The sequence below is a fragment of the Mauremys reevesii genome, linkage group 7 (genome assembly GCF_016161935.1).
Source record: "Mauremys reevesii isolate NIE-2019 linkage group 7, ASM1616193v1, whole genome shotgun sequence".
Classification (NCBI taxonomy): Eukaryota; Metazoa; Chordata; order Testudines; family Geoemydidae; genus Mauremys; species Mauremys reevesii.
This window is the reverse complement of record NC_052629.1, coordinates 48,343,699-48,358,508: the sequence shown is the minus strand read 5'-3', so window position 1 is coordinate 48,358,508 and position 14,810 is coordinate 48,343,699. Positions and strand designations below refer to the sequence as shown.

Here is a 14,810-nt window from a genome sequence, read left to right as displayed (position 1 = left end):
GCCCCTGCCCTGGGTGCTGCTGTGGAGCCTGCAGGTTCAGAGCGTGAACAGGCTGGAAATCGCTTTCCCCCCCACTGCCACTCCAGAGCTTAGTTGAGGGGTGGAGAGGCTTCCTCCTGTCACCGCTGTGCACTGCTTTGGCACATGCAGGGCTTGGCGGGTCTTGGGCTTTCCCAGGGCACCGGCCCAGCCAGAGGTAGTCGGGGAAGAAATCATAGAATCATAGAATCTCAGAGTTGGAAGGGACCTCAGGAGGTCATCTAGTCCAACCCCCTGCTCAAAGCAGGATCAAACCCAACTAAATCATCCCAGCCAGGGCTTTGTCAAGCCTGACCTTAAAAACCTCTAAGGAAGGAGATTCCACCACCTCCCTAGGTAACCCATTCCAGTGCTTCACCACCCTACTAGTGAAAAAGCTTTTCCTAATGTCCAACCTAAACCTCCCCCTCTGCAACTTGAGACCATTACTCCTTGTTCTGTCATCTTCTACCACTGAGAACAGTCTAGATCCATCCTCTTTGGAACCCCCTTTCAGGTAGTTGAAAGCAGCTATCAAATCCCCCCTCATTCTTCTCTTCTGCAGGCTAAACAATCTCAGTTCCCTCAGCTTCTCCTCGTAAGTCATGTGCTCCAGCCCCCTAATCATTTTTGTTGCCCTCCGCTGGACTCTCTCCAATTTATCCACATCCTTCTTGTAGTGTGGGGCCCAAAACTGGACACAGTATTCCAAATGAGGCCTCACCAGTGCTGAATAGAGGGGAATGATCACATCCCTCGATCTGCTGGAAATGCCCCTTCTTATATAACCCAAAATGCCATTAGCCTTCTTGGCAACAAGGGCACACTGTTGACTCATATTCAACTTTTCGTCCACTGTAACCCCTAGGTCCCTTTCTGCAGAACTGCTGCCCAGCCATTCGGTCCCTGTCGGCCAGGCTGTTGGTGACCTGAGCACTCCAACCAGGGACTGGTTCTCTACACCGCGCTGGGAGCAGGTCGCTCCACACTGAGGGGATATGGAGGAACAGTGGAGTGGGAGAGGGCGGTGAAGGGGCAAAGCAGGGAGAGGACAGCGAGAGGGGGAGCTTGTAAAGGGCTGATGGGTGGGCAGCAGAGGTGACACGTAACCACCACCTGGCACCTGCCCACACACACCAGCTACTGCAGCTCACAGCGTGCAGCCAGCACCAGCCAGAAACAGGACAGGGGCCCTGCTGGCTGAGAGCTGGCATGCAGCAGGGGCTGCGCTGACAGACCGGCAGGGGGAGCGGATGGCCCTGAGCTGCATCTTTGCCCTACCACCAGCCTTGCACATCCACCCCCGTCATCAGCCACTGGACCTCCCCCCTGGACTCACTGCTGGTGGGCAGGGATCCGCCCAGCAGCAGGACCCACCGGTACTGATGGGGGCGGAGGAAGACAGAAAATATGGGACAATTTGCCCATTTTTAAGAAAAAGTCCTGAAGCCTGCAGGAAGGCTTAAATATGAGAGTGTCCCTTTAAAAACAAGATGACTACTCACCCCACCCTTATTCTCTAGTTTATAAGCAGAGCTTTACTTCTGCTTTGTTATTAGGAAGGTCTATATTTATAAAATTGATTATTTGTAGAAAAAAAGCCAACATCTAAAATCTGCAACTCACACCCAAAGAGTCTAGATCATAGTCTGGTCACATTATACAGTAAAAAACCAGCACCACAAAGCAAACAAATAGGCTCATTTCATTACTAGGGTCCTCAGAATCATCAGAACCATTTCAGGAAAAATCAACCGCCATCCAAGCACACTTCTCATCACTGGAGAATCTACCAGTAAGGCAGTTGTGGATTTAGGGTTAGTGAGGCCCTGTGCTCAGCTTCATGTTTTGGTCCCCTCCTTAGGACCCAGCCAAGAAAAAGAACATTCTCTCTTATCTCCCTCCCGCCCCCATTTTTCATTCTTTTTTTCTTCATCCTCCTCCTATAATAGGAAGTACATGAAAATAAAGTGAGGTACCTTGATTGTTTTTGTAGTCTAACTTATTTTTCCACAGAGCACTTGAAAAATCGCTGAGGGTCTCGGCGGACCACTTAATGATCTTTCCAAATATTGTTTGTACCATTAGCTACCTATTGTAAAGTGCTTGGGGTCTGGGTTCTGGCCAGGACTTAGGGTGCGGGAGGAGGCTCAGGGCTGGGGGTACAGGGTTTGGGAGGAAGTTATGGTGCAGGAGCAGGCTGGGGCATAGGCGCTGACTTCTAATGGCGCCGGTGGGTGCTCAACCCCCCTCTGCCCCCGGCCATGCCCCAATGCCACCCCTGCCCCACCCCCTTCCTGCCCCCATTCCAACCCCTTCCCCAAAGTCCCCTCCTCAACTCCACCCTCTCCCTGCCCCTAATTGACTCCTTCCCCAAATCCCCACCCCGGTCCCGCCTCCTCCCCTGAGCGCGCCACGTTCCTGCTCCTCCCCCCTCCCTCCCAGAGCTTGCTACAGCTGTTTGGCAGCGGCAGGCACTGGTGCGGGGGGGGAGCAGGGATGTGGCACGCTCAGGGGAGGAGGTGGCAAGGGGCTGGAGGAGTCAGGGCTGGGAGTGTGTGAGGGGGTGCAAGAGTCAGGGCTTGGTGTGGGGGGGGTGCAGGAGTCAGGGCTGGGGGTGCAGGGTCTGGGAGAGAGGGTGCAGGAGCGGGCTGGGGGTTGGGGTGTAGGGTCTGGCCAGGAGTTAGGATGCAGGAGGGGGTCAGGGTTGGGGCATGAGGTTGGAGTGTGGAGCGCTTACCTGGGGCAGCTTCCATTTGGTGCTCAGGGTGCAGGTGGGAATGGGGTGTGCGTGCAGGAGCTCCCGTTTGGTGCTCAGGGTGGGGGTGGGGATGTGGGGGTGCAGGAGTCAGGGCTGGGGGATGTGGGCTGGGGTTGTGGGGGCGCTCCCTGCTCCACCCAAGCCCCCTGCCCTGAGCAGCTCATGGCAAGGCATGTGGGGGGTATGTGTAGGGGGAATGCGGGGACCCCGCCTTTGCTCTGCCCTGCCCCAATTCCACTCCCTTCCCCAAGGCCCCACCCCGCCTCTTCTCCGCTTCCTCCTCTGAGTGTGCTGCAGCCCCGCTCCTCCCCTCCCGGAGCAAGGGCAAACAGCTGTTTGGCAGTGGGGGCAGTACTGCGGGGGGGAGGGACAGGAACGCAGCAGGCTCAGGAGATGGGGAGCTTGGCTGCTGGTGGGAGCTTGCAGCAGGAGCCCCAGGAGCCAGCAGGACCAAACTTCTGCCCCCACAGCTGCCTGGCCCTGGGGCTCCCTGTCGTTAGGGGGCCCCATGCCAGGGCACTCAGTGTTTTACTGTAAATCTGCCTCTGCAGTAAGGGATATGATTTTGAAGGTGGTCAGGAACTCTGACTAATTCCTGCTCTAAAGGAAATCATGTGGGAATATTCCAAGACTATTTCCCAACTCTGATTATAAAACAAACATTTGCTGAGGTCAAACTTCAACAGCAAGTACTAGGCATTAAATATTTTTACTGTACCATCCTGTGATGCAGAGTATTATTTCGAAGACAAATGTTGATCCTCAGATCCTCTGATGAAGTAAAAATCTTTGCTAATGAAAAGATGCAACAGGTGCAAACAAACCTGATCTTACGTAAATCCAATGAGCCAGAATAATAACAACAGGATGACTATTTTCATGGCTTCAAGCTATATCCTAAATAAAAATTACTTTCCTTTCTCTAGTATTTTGTCTACTAGATGTAATGGGAAAAGTAGCAATATTCTCCTATCAATGCATTATGTTGTAAGATCTTCCCATGTGGATTTCCATGATCTCTGTTTAAATTCTTAAATATGTATCCATTTGTGCAAATACCTTGTTTCAGGTTCTACTAGACATTACTTTTGAGATATGTTTGAGGAAAATCAGTCAGGAATTGAGACTCATGGTAGGCTACTGGAGCAGAGGGAATACCGTTGACCTACATCTGGGGCAAGGGACATGAAGTTTGTAACTTCTGTCCATTCTAATTTGTGTTTAAACTACAAAAAGAGCTTTATACTTATAAAAATATACAAAAAAGAGACAGTTACACTTTAACTACACAAACCATAATGGAGAAAAATGTAGTTCATATCACTAAAGGTTTATTTTCCCCAGTAAGAAGAGATGAGATTTTTTTGGTCCAAATCTTGTACTTTAGACTTGGAAACTTTTTCCTGAGGACTAATAATTGATACAAACATTTTGTGCTTGGGACATACAGAGTTACATCATTAGAGTTGCACTGTGATTTGCACAAAGCCACGTATAGGGTGCAGTATGGAGCTGCATTACACCTTGAGAAGCATTAGGAATAAACTCTACCTCAGAAAGCACAATCTCTCCCAGGTGGCTTTGTGCACCCAGGGGATGTGCATGTACCTCATGCATAAGGATAACACGCATTGCTCCCCAGCCGAATGACAGTTTTACTTCACAAGCCAATATGCAGGAAACATGGGGACAAGACCTCACCTTCTCCTTGTGCTTTTCTAGATGATGTAATCCCTGAAGGCAAAGTATTACTCTTAGATACTAATTTGATAGGTGCTTTTGACAAACTTCAAGACGACAGAGTGGACAGGTCACTCAACAAACCAGAATGACAACTGGAAAAGGAAGTTGGGAAAATGGAACCTGAATAAAGGCTTTGTTTCAGTGTTCAATGTATTTAAATATGAATAGATATGATACACTGTAAGCAGATATGTAGAAGTACTGGCACAGAGAAAGGACTTCCTGCAGAAGACATTATGTTTGCCAGACTGGCCAGCTAAACCTACTATTGTCTGCATATATGCCCTTCGGAAAAGAAGTGAAGAGAAGCACCCTGCCACTTCAACAGATGGACAAGAATGTCGAGAGTCAAGACACCATTTGCAGGAGTTGCATGTTAATAGCAAGAGGATTTACAGCTGGGAATGTTGAAATGGCTCTTCTGGCTGAGCTGCAGAAACTGTACTTCAGAGATTATCCTGTATCATTGCTAATCTAATTGTGAGCTGGATTACCTTGATAGAATACTTCCATCATTTTTACATCCAGCAGAATAAAAAAATATTACATGTTGGACATGGTCATTCCAAAGAATTTTATACACTTCCTTTTAATTCTGTGGGAGACTCAAGTAAAATGGCTGAAATAAACTCCATGTGGCAGTGTATAATAAAACTAGGTTGAGATGCTGAAACTTAATCCTTTCTGGCTCGGATGACAAGAATACTGTGTTTGAAAGGAATATGAACTCAGAAGAAATACTGAGGATAAAATATATTTTCAGACAAAGTTATATTAGGTGAAGTAACACTAAGAGATGAAGTATCTAGTGAAAACTAGTCTGAAGACTGAATCCTTCTGTGCCGTGTTACAACTTGGTATCCTTCATCTCTTCTTTCTTACTACACTACAGACTGAAACTGTTTTATGAAGGAAGAAAATGTCATCTTTATTATCCCTGGATAAACATAGGTACAAACATTATTTAGCAGTCATTTGATACTACAGATAGCCAGTTTGTTGTATATTTTTTCCCATCAAAATCAGTCCAGCTCCATAGGAAAAAGGACAGGTGACAAAGGACAGAGGAGCATATTCTTTTCTATTCAAAGACCTGGCTTCACACATGTATGAATAAATATGAATATCAAACTCCTCAAACTTTACCCAGCTGTAAAACTACATTGTGTATGGAGCTAGACAGCTTCCTTGAGTTCTTAACATTTAAAAACAAAAAACCCCATCGACAACAGACTTTCAGGAATGGCAATGTTTTGTTTTTTCCTAGTTGCATCCTGTTATCCTCCAGATCCTCCCATGTGCCCCGGGGGCCCAACAATATACTCTGATGACCTAGAAGGGTGTCTGTCTAGTGCACGGGTGGGCAAACTATGCCCCTTAGGCCACATCCGGCCCACCAGCCGTTTTAATCAGTCCCTTGAGATCCTGCTGGGGAGTGGGGTCTGGGGCTTGCCCCGCTCCAGATGGTCAGGGTCAGGGGCTGCTACATGCGGCTCCTGGAAGCAGCAGTATGTCCCCCCTCTGGCTCCTATGCATAGGGGCAGCCAGGGGGCTCCGCGCCGCACGCTGGCCCCGCCCCAATTGCTGTCCCTGAAGCTGGAGCAGGGACATGCCACTGCTTCCGGGAGCCACTTGAGGTAAACGCCACCTGGAGCCTGCACCCCTGAGCCACCCACAATGCCTCAACCTCCTGCCCCAGCCCCAATACCCCTCACGCCCTCCAAAGCCCTCAGTCCCAGCCTGTAGCAGCCTCCTGTACCCCAAATCCCTCATCCTCAGCCCCACTCAGAGCCCACACCCCCCCCATATGCCTTGCCCCAGCCTGGAGCCCACACCCTGAACTCCTCATTTCTGGAACCTGCATGCCCAGCCCAGAGTCCATACCTCCTCCCACACCCCAACCTCAATTCTGTGAGCATTCATGGCCTGCCATACAATTTCTATTCCCAGATGTGGCCCTCGGGCCAAAAAGTTTGCCCACTCTTGGTCTAGTGTATGATGGGCTGATCTGTGCGACATCTAGTCACATCAAGATAGGAATCTTCATCATATGGGTTAGATCATCTTTTTGGGAGCTTAATTGTTGTTTAAACTGAAAAGTTCGTCTTCACCTACCGAAGTCCAAAAAGAAAATGAAACTCCAAGGGTCAACATAAGGAAGAGCTTCATGCAAGTACTGATACTGCATCTCAGCATACCCTCCACTTGCTCCCTCCTCCCTGCTGCAGCTTTAGCTCACTTCCCTTGCATCAACTTTCCTTGCCTGCTGTCAGTTAGCCTTGATATGTCAGCAGCTGCAGGGCTTCTAGTTTACTCCACAAGGTTAAAATCCTGACATGTGCCATGCAGGATGCATTCAATCTGTTGGATGTGGCTGCTCAGATAGGAGTTACCTAGAGCCCTGAGGCAGACAACAGGTTGTCCTTCAACATCAATGACTGCCTGGCAATTTGAGCCAAGTCCATCCTGACCTCTGCCAGCTACAGGATCCTAGCCTAGTTCTCCAAGCAACTTCATGGAGCTTGAAACACAAGCCTACATATGGAGATGACAGAAAGCCTTCACAGAAGCAATAAATAGCACCCAGGGAAAAAACTAGTTCTTATACATTCAGGTTTCACTTGTACAGTATCTGAAATTTCTTTAAAAGTAACAAAGTTGAGTTTTCACTTGGAATAGAATCTCCCTACATTTAGGTAAAATACTTACTTAATGTCCTGCCCCCATAAGACATCTGGGGAAGCAGCTTAGTGTTAATTTTTCCATTAAGACATACCCAGGCGTCTATGACTATGGTGGCTTCTTTTTTTGTAACAAAGCTGCTTACAAGCATTTAATCCATGTTGGGTACAGTTTCTAAAGTAAGCATGTATGACTCAGGTTTGGAACATTTCCAGCTTTGGAAGGAAAAAAAGAAGAGCGAGAACCTTCCTTGTGATCTGGATTGCTCCTAAACCAATCTGCCCTCAGTGGAGAAAATGAATTACATGTCTGCCATGTAAATATTCATTTACTGGAAACAAGACATAATTTGGGCAAACAAAGTGACAGTTTCCCCACACATTTGTCAATACACTTTAGTCCTGCCCCCATAAGACATGCCTAGTGTATCCAGGACTTTTGTCTCTCTAACGTGAAGACTACCAGTTAGGAAGATGGGTGTTGCAATGTGGGTATTTGCACCTTGTGCTCTACGAGTAAGAGATTCCAAAACTTATTATCACCTGTAACTAAATATGCGTCTGAGTTGCATCTTGGTTCATGATCCAAACTTTAATTAAGTTAGGGATTGTATGGATCTGCAGTATTAGTTTGTGCTACTCTCTGCTTTAATTTATTCAGTTTGAAACCAGCTCCCAGGAGGTGAGGCTAGTGCACTTCTCAACTGTGGCACTAGACTATTTACAAAAGCCATTATTTACCTGGGCATTCCAAGTTCTTTGTAGCCGTTCATCTTTGTTACCCTGTATGTATTGATTCTCATGATTTTAAATGGGTGTTTTGCATCTACATCCTGGGCCAGCACTGAAGATTTATGAGGGGAGGGCATCAGAACCCATTATTTATTATTAGTATTATTTATTATTTATTTGTTAACCACCAAAAGTGTGCTTGATGCTGAACAAGACACAAAATAAAGACAGCTCCTCTCCTGAAGAGTCTGCAATCTAAAAGAAAAAAAGATGTCTAGAATCCATCATAATCTCACTCACACACACACACACACACACACACACACACTCACTCACTCTCTTGCACCTTTGAATGCATCATCATGGGTTAATAAAATACCTATTTATTAATCTGAAATCTTATTCACAGAGATAAAGTCTGAAAACTATATATCTTGAGTTCATTATATATCAAACTGATTGCTTCCCCTATCTAAATTGCTTCATAATCTATTTACTATTAGAGGCATTCATAATATAATTTATATTTTTAAATTGCCTTTTAAAAATAATTGTTAGTAAACTTTTCAGCTTTCCACAGACCTCAAGGCTATTACTGTGAGTCTGTTCAAACTTTGCATCTTGTCTTTGCAGATGCTGCAACACATTAATAAAAGGAACATTTTCAGTCAAATTCTGAGACTATCATTTTATATTTGAACATTTCTCAAATACTGCATCAGTCTTTATTCTAGCAGTGTAATACAACAAAATATTATTTCTTTCTTGAGTAATACTGATCTTAGGTCAGCTACAATAATTTTGCATTGGAATGTGAAGAGTACAAAAATAAATGATAGTCTAAAACTTTTATTTTTAACCACAAATGGATAACAATGTTGTTATCCACTTGAAGTTATAATAACGGGAACATCTTGGTGGAAATTAAAAAAAAAAAAGCCTCGGCACATAAATTAACATTATTTCAACATAGTGACTGGCTAAAATGTCCTTATTTTCTAAAGTTTAAAATACTATAAAAGAAAGTAAAAATAAACATATCACAACTCATGGAATTAGAAAAGTCTAAATAAAGAGTCTGAGAGGAAAATGGAGACCACTGCTATAGTAGCTACTACTACACTGGGAGAAGATATAGCTATCATGCAAGCTAATGGGAAGCGTACAAAATACTGTCATTTCTTTCTTCATAATTGCAGAAACTCTGTTTGATTTTTGATTATGGTCTCTCTGTGGTGCTATGGTATTTGCAGCTTGATGGAAAAATTCATCCAAGCACAAAGAGCAAGACTCTCTGCACCTATTAAACTCTGTGGCTGTACAGCTGGAACGAGAAAGTAGGTGAAAAAGCCTCCAGGTGGGCTTCTTAACAGAGGAGAATATTCTTATTTCTATTCAAAAATCCGGCTTCACACAAGTGTGAATAATCAAACTCCTGAAACTTTACCCAGCTGTAAAACTACATGGCTCATGGAGCTAGACAGCTTCCTTCAGTTCGGAACATTTAAAAACCAAAAACCCCATCAACAACAGACTTTCAGGAATGGCATTGTTTTGGTCCCTCCTGGTTGCATTCTATTAACCCCCTAGAAAATAATCTGGGTACTGTGGAATACGTCTCTGTGCTACCCATGAACAGGCCAGAATAGAGGGGGCGATTGGGACCACAAACCACTGGAATGGTTCAGTGGCTCAAAATCCCCACATAGATGTTGTTGAAGACCAATGAGCTCCATTCCAGCCCCTATAGAGTTCACTACAGAAAGCCTGATTAATTAGGCCTTCTCTGAGCCACAGTACCTTCTCAGGGCTCTTCTTAGGGTGGCACAGCTATGTGTCTGAGTCTAGCACTGTATTGGCAGTAATGCCCACCATTCTCAATTACTGCCCTTGCAGTGGTCCTACCAAAATGGGAGTCGTCTTCTTTTAAGTACAATACAGTATCTTATTCTGTGCAAATGGAACTTTCACTTATGCGACACTACACTAAATGATGAGTGAGATTTTTTACTCTGAAATCTCCTTTGATCAGGGTAGGTCCTCACCAGGGGCGTCTATCAAATTTGAATAAACCCAGCAATCATGCCCGGGCGCCCCCGAGGCGCGGGCAAGCGGACCTGCGCCGGGATGACTGAGCGGAGGGTCCGCTGCGGCTCGGCTCTAGCTCTCGCAGCTGCGCTGCGGGGGGTTGCTGCGTCGGCGGCGGGGCTTGGTTGAGCTGCGCAGGCATGCCTGCGGGAGGAGCAGCCAGAGCGCAGCGCGCAGCCGCTCGTCCGTCCGCGCGGGCCCGGGCGGGGGGTCCCCCCTCTCCCCCCGGGCTCCACCAGCACAGGACTGCGGCAGGTCCACCCCGGACGCCCCAGCCCCCCCCCCAGGCGCCCGGCGCCCCCTGGGCTCTTGCTGGTGGTAGAGCCTCTAGCCTCACTACCCAGAATTCACTTTATAGTGGAGGGTAGACAATAGAAATGTAAAGGATTATACCCTATCCTTTCAGAAGTTATCTCCTAGTGTCACTTGTTTCTTCCCAAGAATATGTATATTTATCTCTTTGGCAAATGTTTAGTTTTTAAAATAAAATACTAAAACAACTCTCTATTTATGAAGCAGCAGCAGCAGAAAGAATATTCCAGGAAATTAGTGGCAATTTGATTTTAAAATAGTGAAGCAAAAGATCTGAGCAAAATTAGCATGTTAGCAGTAAATCAAACAATTTTCCGATATACTCTGGTCTAACATACTGATTCTTGCTAGTAGGGTAATAAGAAAAGTTAGTGAAAAAAAGAGATTATTTCTAAAGTTAGAAAATAAAATGAAAATGTTGAAGTTAAATATCACTGCAATACAAAAATGCACAAATACCTTCTTCAACATCTGACATATATTCACCATCACTGAGAATTTCAGGGGTGTAGGCTTTACGAACTGCATGATTTAAGTAAACAATATAAGTAAATATGTAGAACATTGATATGTCAACAAAACAATGTAATGTCATAACTAATACATTTTTTTTGCAACAACGATTATCCAATGGGGCAGGGAGAAGAATTTAACAAACAATCTATGATACAACAAATAGAATTTTAAAAGTAAATAAAAAAATTCCTTTTTGCATACCTTCATCATCAGACATGTCAAGAACTTCATTCATAGTTTCTGGTACATTCATTTTATGCTTTTCTGTGACAGTCTGTTAAACATAATAAGATCATTTCAAAGTCCAGACATTTTCATCAGAAAAACATCAATGTATTGTTACATTTATAAGTTAAAATACATGACAGGCCACATTTATGATCTAAAATTAGCAGAATAAGCCTTTATTTTATTTTCTGCAGTTTCAACATGTAGCTGCATATAATTATGAAGTACAGTATATTCAAATAATAAAACTACCTAATATTATATCAATATATGTAACTATATACAAGCTCACACAGCAGATAGGATGCTCTGAGGACCCAAAAGATGATTGTATCACCTAAAAGAAACAAGTACACTGAAAGAATTTAAGACCAAGATTTTTAAAAAATAGGAGCCTAAAGTAGTACCTTACTCTGTCTACAGTCCCATTGACTTTAATGAGAGTTAGAGTAGCACAATCTAGCCCTAAACTATTACGTCCCTTTCTGCTGCATGAAGTTTCCTTCTTCCTGCATCGGAAGTGTTTTGTGATTTTGGAACTAACTTTCTCTGCAATATTTTTAAATACATACCTTACCTTGAACTGCCTTTATCTTCCATAGTGACAACTGTAATAATATTATGGTTATCTATGATACTCAACAGAAAATTTTGCACAGAATGCATTCAGATGATTTTTACTTCTGTCATTTATTCTCATTCAGGTTCAGGGAACAGTATAAGATGACTTAGATTTGGGGAAAACTGAGTTTGCATGCCTGAAATCTTCATTTAAAGTAGCTATAATATGACAAGATACCTCAGAGCGGACCTGCTGGTTTAATTAAAAAAGGAGATATTGAAACCCAAAAGGAACCACAAACTTTGAAGTAAGAGAGCAGTCGAACACTAATGATGTTTTGGATCCAACAGAAAAATCTGTACAGATTTGGTATCGTTGTATCCAAGCCAGGATGCTCAGTGGAATTCAAATATATGTCCACATTTGTGTTTCCTCTTATTCTACCACTGTTATTTCCCAGTCATCAGACACAAAGTTAAAAAAATGATTAACAAAGTTTTAGGAGGAAAAATGACTGAAAAGATTCTGGTTGTGGCCTTTGATCCAAACTTTTAAGCTTGTCATTCTACCTCTACCTTTATATACTTTATTTTTGTCTGGCTTCATAAATAATTCTGTGGCAAGTTTACGTCTCTTTGGCTCCTGTCCTCATTTGATATAATGGAAGCATTCCTTCATGAGCATGGCAGCTTAGAACTTATTAAAGACCTTACACTCATTTTGTTTGGTGGGAATTATTTAAGAATTTCTAGCACTTTTTAGTTAAACTACCAGCTTCAGAAGGTTCTGCCAATGCACGTTCAAAGATTTTACCTCAGCCATGTCTATACAGACTGAATTGAATAGATCAAAGATCACACACAGAATTTGTTCAGTCATTAATAGAGTTTTATTACAGTATGGGTAAAAATCACAATACAGTAACACATTTGTACTACCTTAAATTGAATAACAGATGGAATAGATTTGGCCGAATATCCTCAAAAGATCTTTAAATTATATGACTACTTGACATGAGAATATAATGCTCTCAGTAATTCAGATTCCATCTCAAAGTGCCAAGAGTCTAAAATGCACCCTACCATGTTGGTGACTGATTACCAACATCTTGATTTTAATGAAAACTATTTTCTCAGCTTCTGCGACTAGAGCTGTGTCTAACCTAGAAGGCATTTTGGGCTGTACAGTCCTTTTTGTACCTCACAATTCTTGTAGTCTAATTCACAATACGATGTAATGCAACTTTTCTCTACTTATAGTACTTATTAAATAAAATGCTTTCCTACCTATGTGACATGAACCCAACTAGTTCATTAGTTGTACAGGCTAAGAATGAGCTTCCTGTATTTGGAGTTCTCTGTGTGCAACAATGAATATACTTGACCTACAATTATCTAGATCTCTACAAGACTGAGCTTGGGATAATAAGTTCCTGTTTATGCTGCTCTCCTACAACTCTTTTTTATGGTGTCAGCTGTTCAATAAGCCTTGTTCCTGTCCTAGAAAAATATTTCAGAATCTCCCTAGAGATAAGTAACTTTTAGAGAAGGTGTGAAGAGAGGTGCCAAAAAGATCTAGAAGCAGAGGTGATTGGTGCTTATTATCCAGCATAACTAACTGTATTTCTTTGTTTTGAAGTTTATCTTGTTAGCACATTTTAAGACAGAGCAATATAGGTTTTATATAAGCTAATGAATTATAGAACACAGCTATGGAAGTGACAAGAGAGAAAGCGCACATGAAGTAACAAAGATAAAAGCCAGCTTTTGATCCTGAATGTCTTCTATATATCAACCAACTGCCTTGCTAACAGGCCACTCACAAGTAAGCTGATGACACCACAATTCTGAGAGGTGAATGTTAACAGTTTTCTGTCTGCAGTGTGCTCAAAAAACAAGGAGGATGTTTGTTTCCTACTTCGTTTTGCTTTAAAAAAATCAAGAAAGAAATTAGCCAGGTTTTTGGAACCAATATTCATTGCTTTAAATGGTTTTTCTTTGGTGCAGATTGGACCCAGCTAGCATGATGGCTTACTGGCTCCCCATGTCATGAATAGCAGCATGGGCGCGATCTGCACAAGCCACTACATTCTCCTCCCTGTGAGAGAGAGAGAGAGGTGGGGGTAGCCAGAACAGAGTGGGGACTCGACAAAGTTTTGGCTCCATCTCCCCACATGCTGGGTGGCATAACTGTGCCAGGTAAGTACCTAGAGCAGTTTACTCACTCTCTGGATGAGCAGAGTCACAATCTCCCTTCTGGGCTACAGGGACAGTGCAACTACACACTCCCCCTTACCAAAGCAGATCGTTATCTCATGATCTGACCCTTTGTAGCTACGAAGAGGATTTATGTGATCATTCAAAACATCTTGTGCTGCTTGCGTTTCAACAAATATCTGCACAAGATGTCTCAGTATCGCTTCTTTTGATAACTTTGTTCAGCAGCCATCAGTTGAAAAAGAAAAAAATATGGGAACAATTATCTACTTCCTTTACTAAGACAAAAATAGGAGGGACAAATGAATGTTGGTGTTTATCATCCCAACAATATTAATTTACGTAGGTGCGGATCCATAGCCAAAAGACAATAAGAGAAGATCGGTTAACAAGGGTCAGTGACATCGTAAGACAGTGGTCTCCAACCTTTTTATGCCCAAGATTATGTTTTGAATTTAAGGGCAACCCATGATCTACCCTGCCCCTTCCCCAAAGCCCCACTCACACCATCTCCCCCTCTCTCTGTTGCTCGCTTTCCCCCACCCTCACTGGATTGGGGCAGAGGGTTGGGGTTTGGGAGGGGGTGCAGGCTCTGGACTGGGGCCAAGGGGTTTGCAGTGTGGGAAGCTCTGGGCTGAGCCTGGGACAGGGGTTGGAGTGTACGAGGGCGTGAGGGATACAAGCTTTGGGAGGGTGTTTGGGTGCAGGAGGGGGCTCTGGGCTGGAGCAGAGTGTTGGGGTGCAGGGTGCTGGCTCTGGGAGGGAGGTCAGGACTGGGGAGGGGGTCAGGGCTGGGGCAGAGACTTGGGGTGCAGAAAGGGTTTCGGGGTGCAGAAGGCAGTATGGAGTGCTGGCTCTTGGAGGGGGCTCAGGGCTGGGCTGGGAGGGGGCTCAGGGCTGCTCTGCAGCCCCTGGGAGGGGGTCAGGGGGCACATGGCTCTGCACGCTGCCCC

General features: G+C 44.2%; 1 protein-coding gene across 1 annotated transcript in view; it reads right to left on the bottom strand.

The window, feature by feature from the left end:
* ANK3 (ankyrin 3) overlaps positions 1 to 14,810 on the bottom strand; it is a 554,530-nt gene that overhangs the window by 92,784 nt on the left and 446,936 nt on the right. The window contains exons 23-24 of the mRNA XM_039480795.1: positions 11,053 to 11,125; positions 10,795 to 10,857 (exon numbers count right to left, since the gene is read on the bottom strand). Coding sequence (XP_039336729.1) covers positions 10,795 to 10,857; positions 11,053 to 11,125 — 136 coding nt within the window. The remainder of the gene's footprint in view (positions 1 to 10,794; positions 10,858 to 11,052; positions 11,126 to 14,810) is intronic.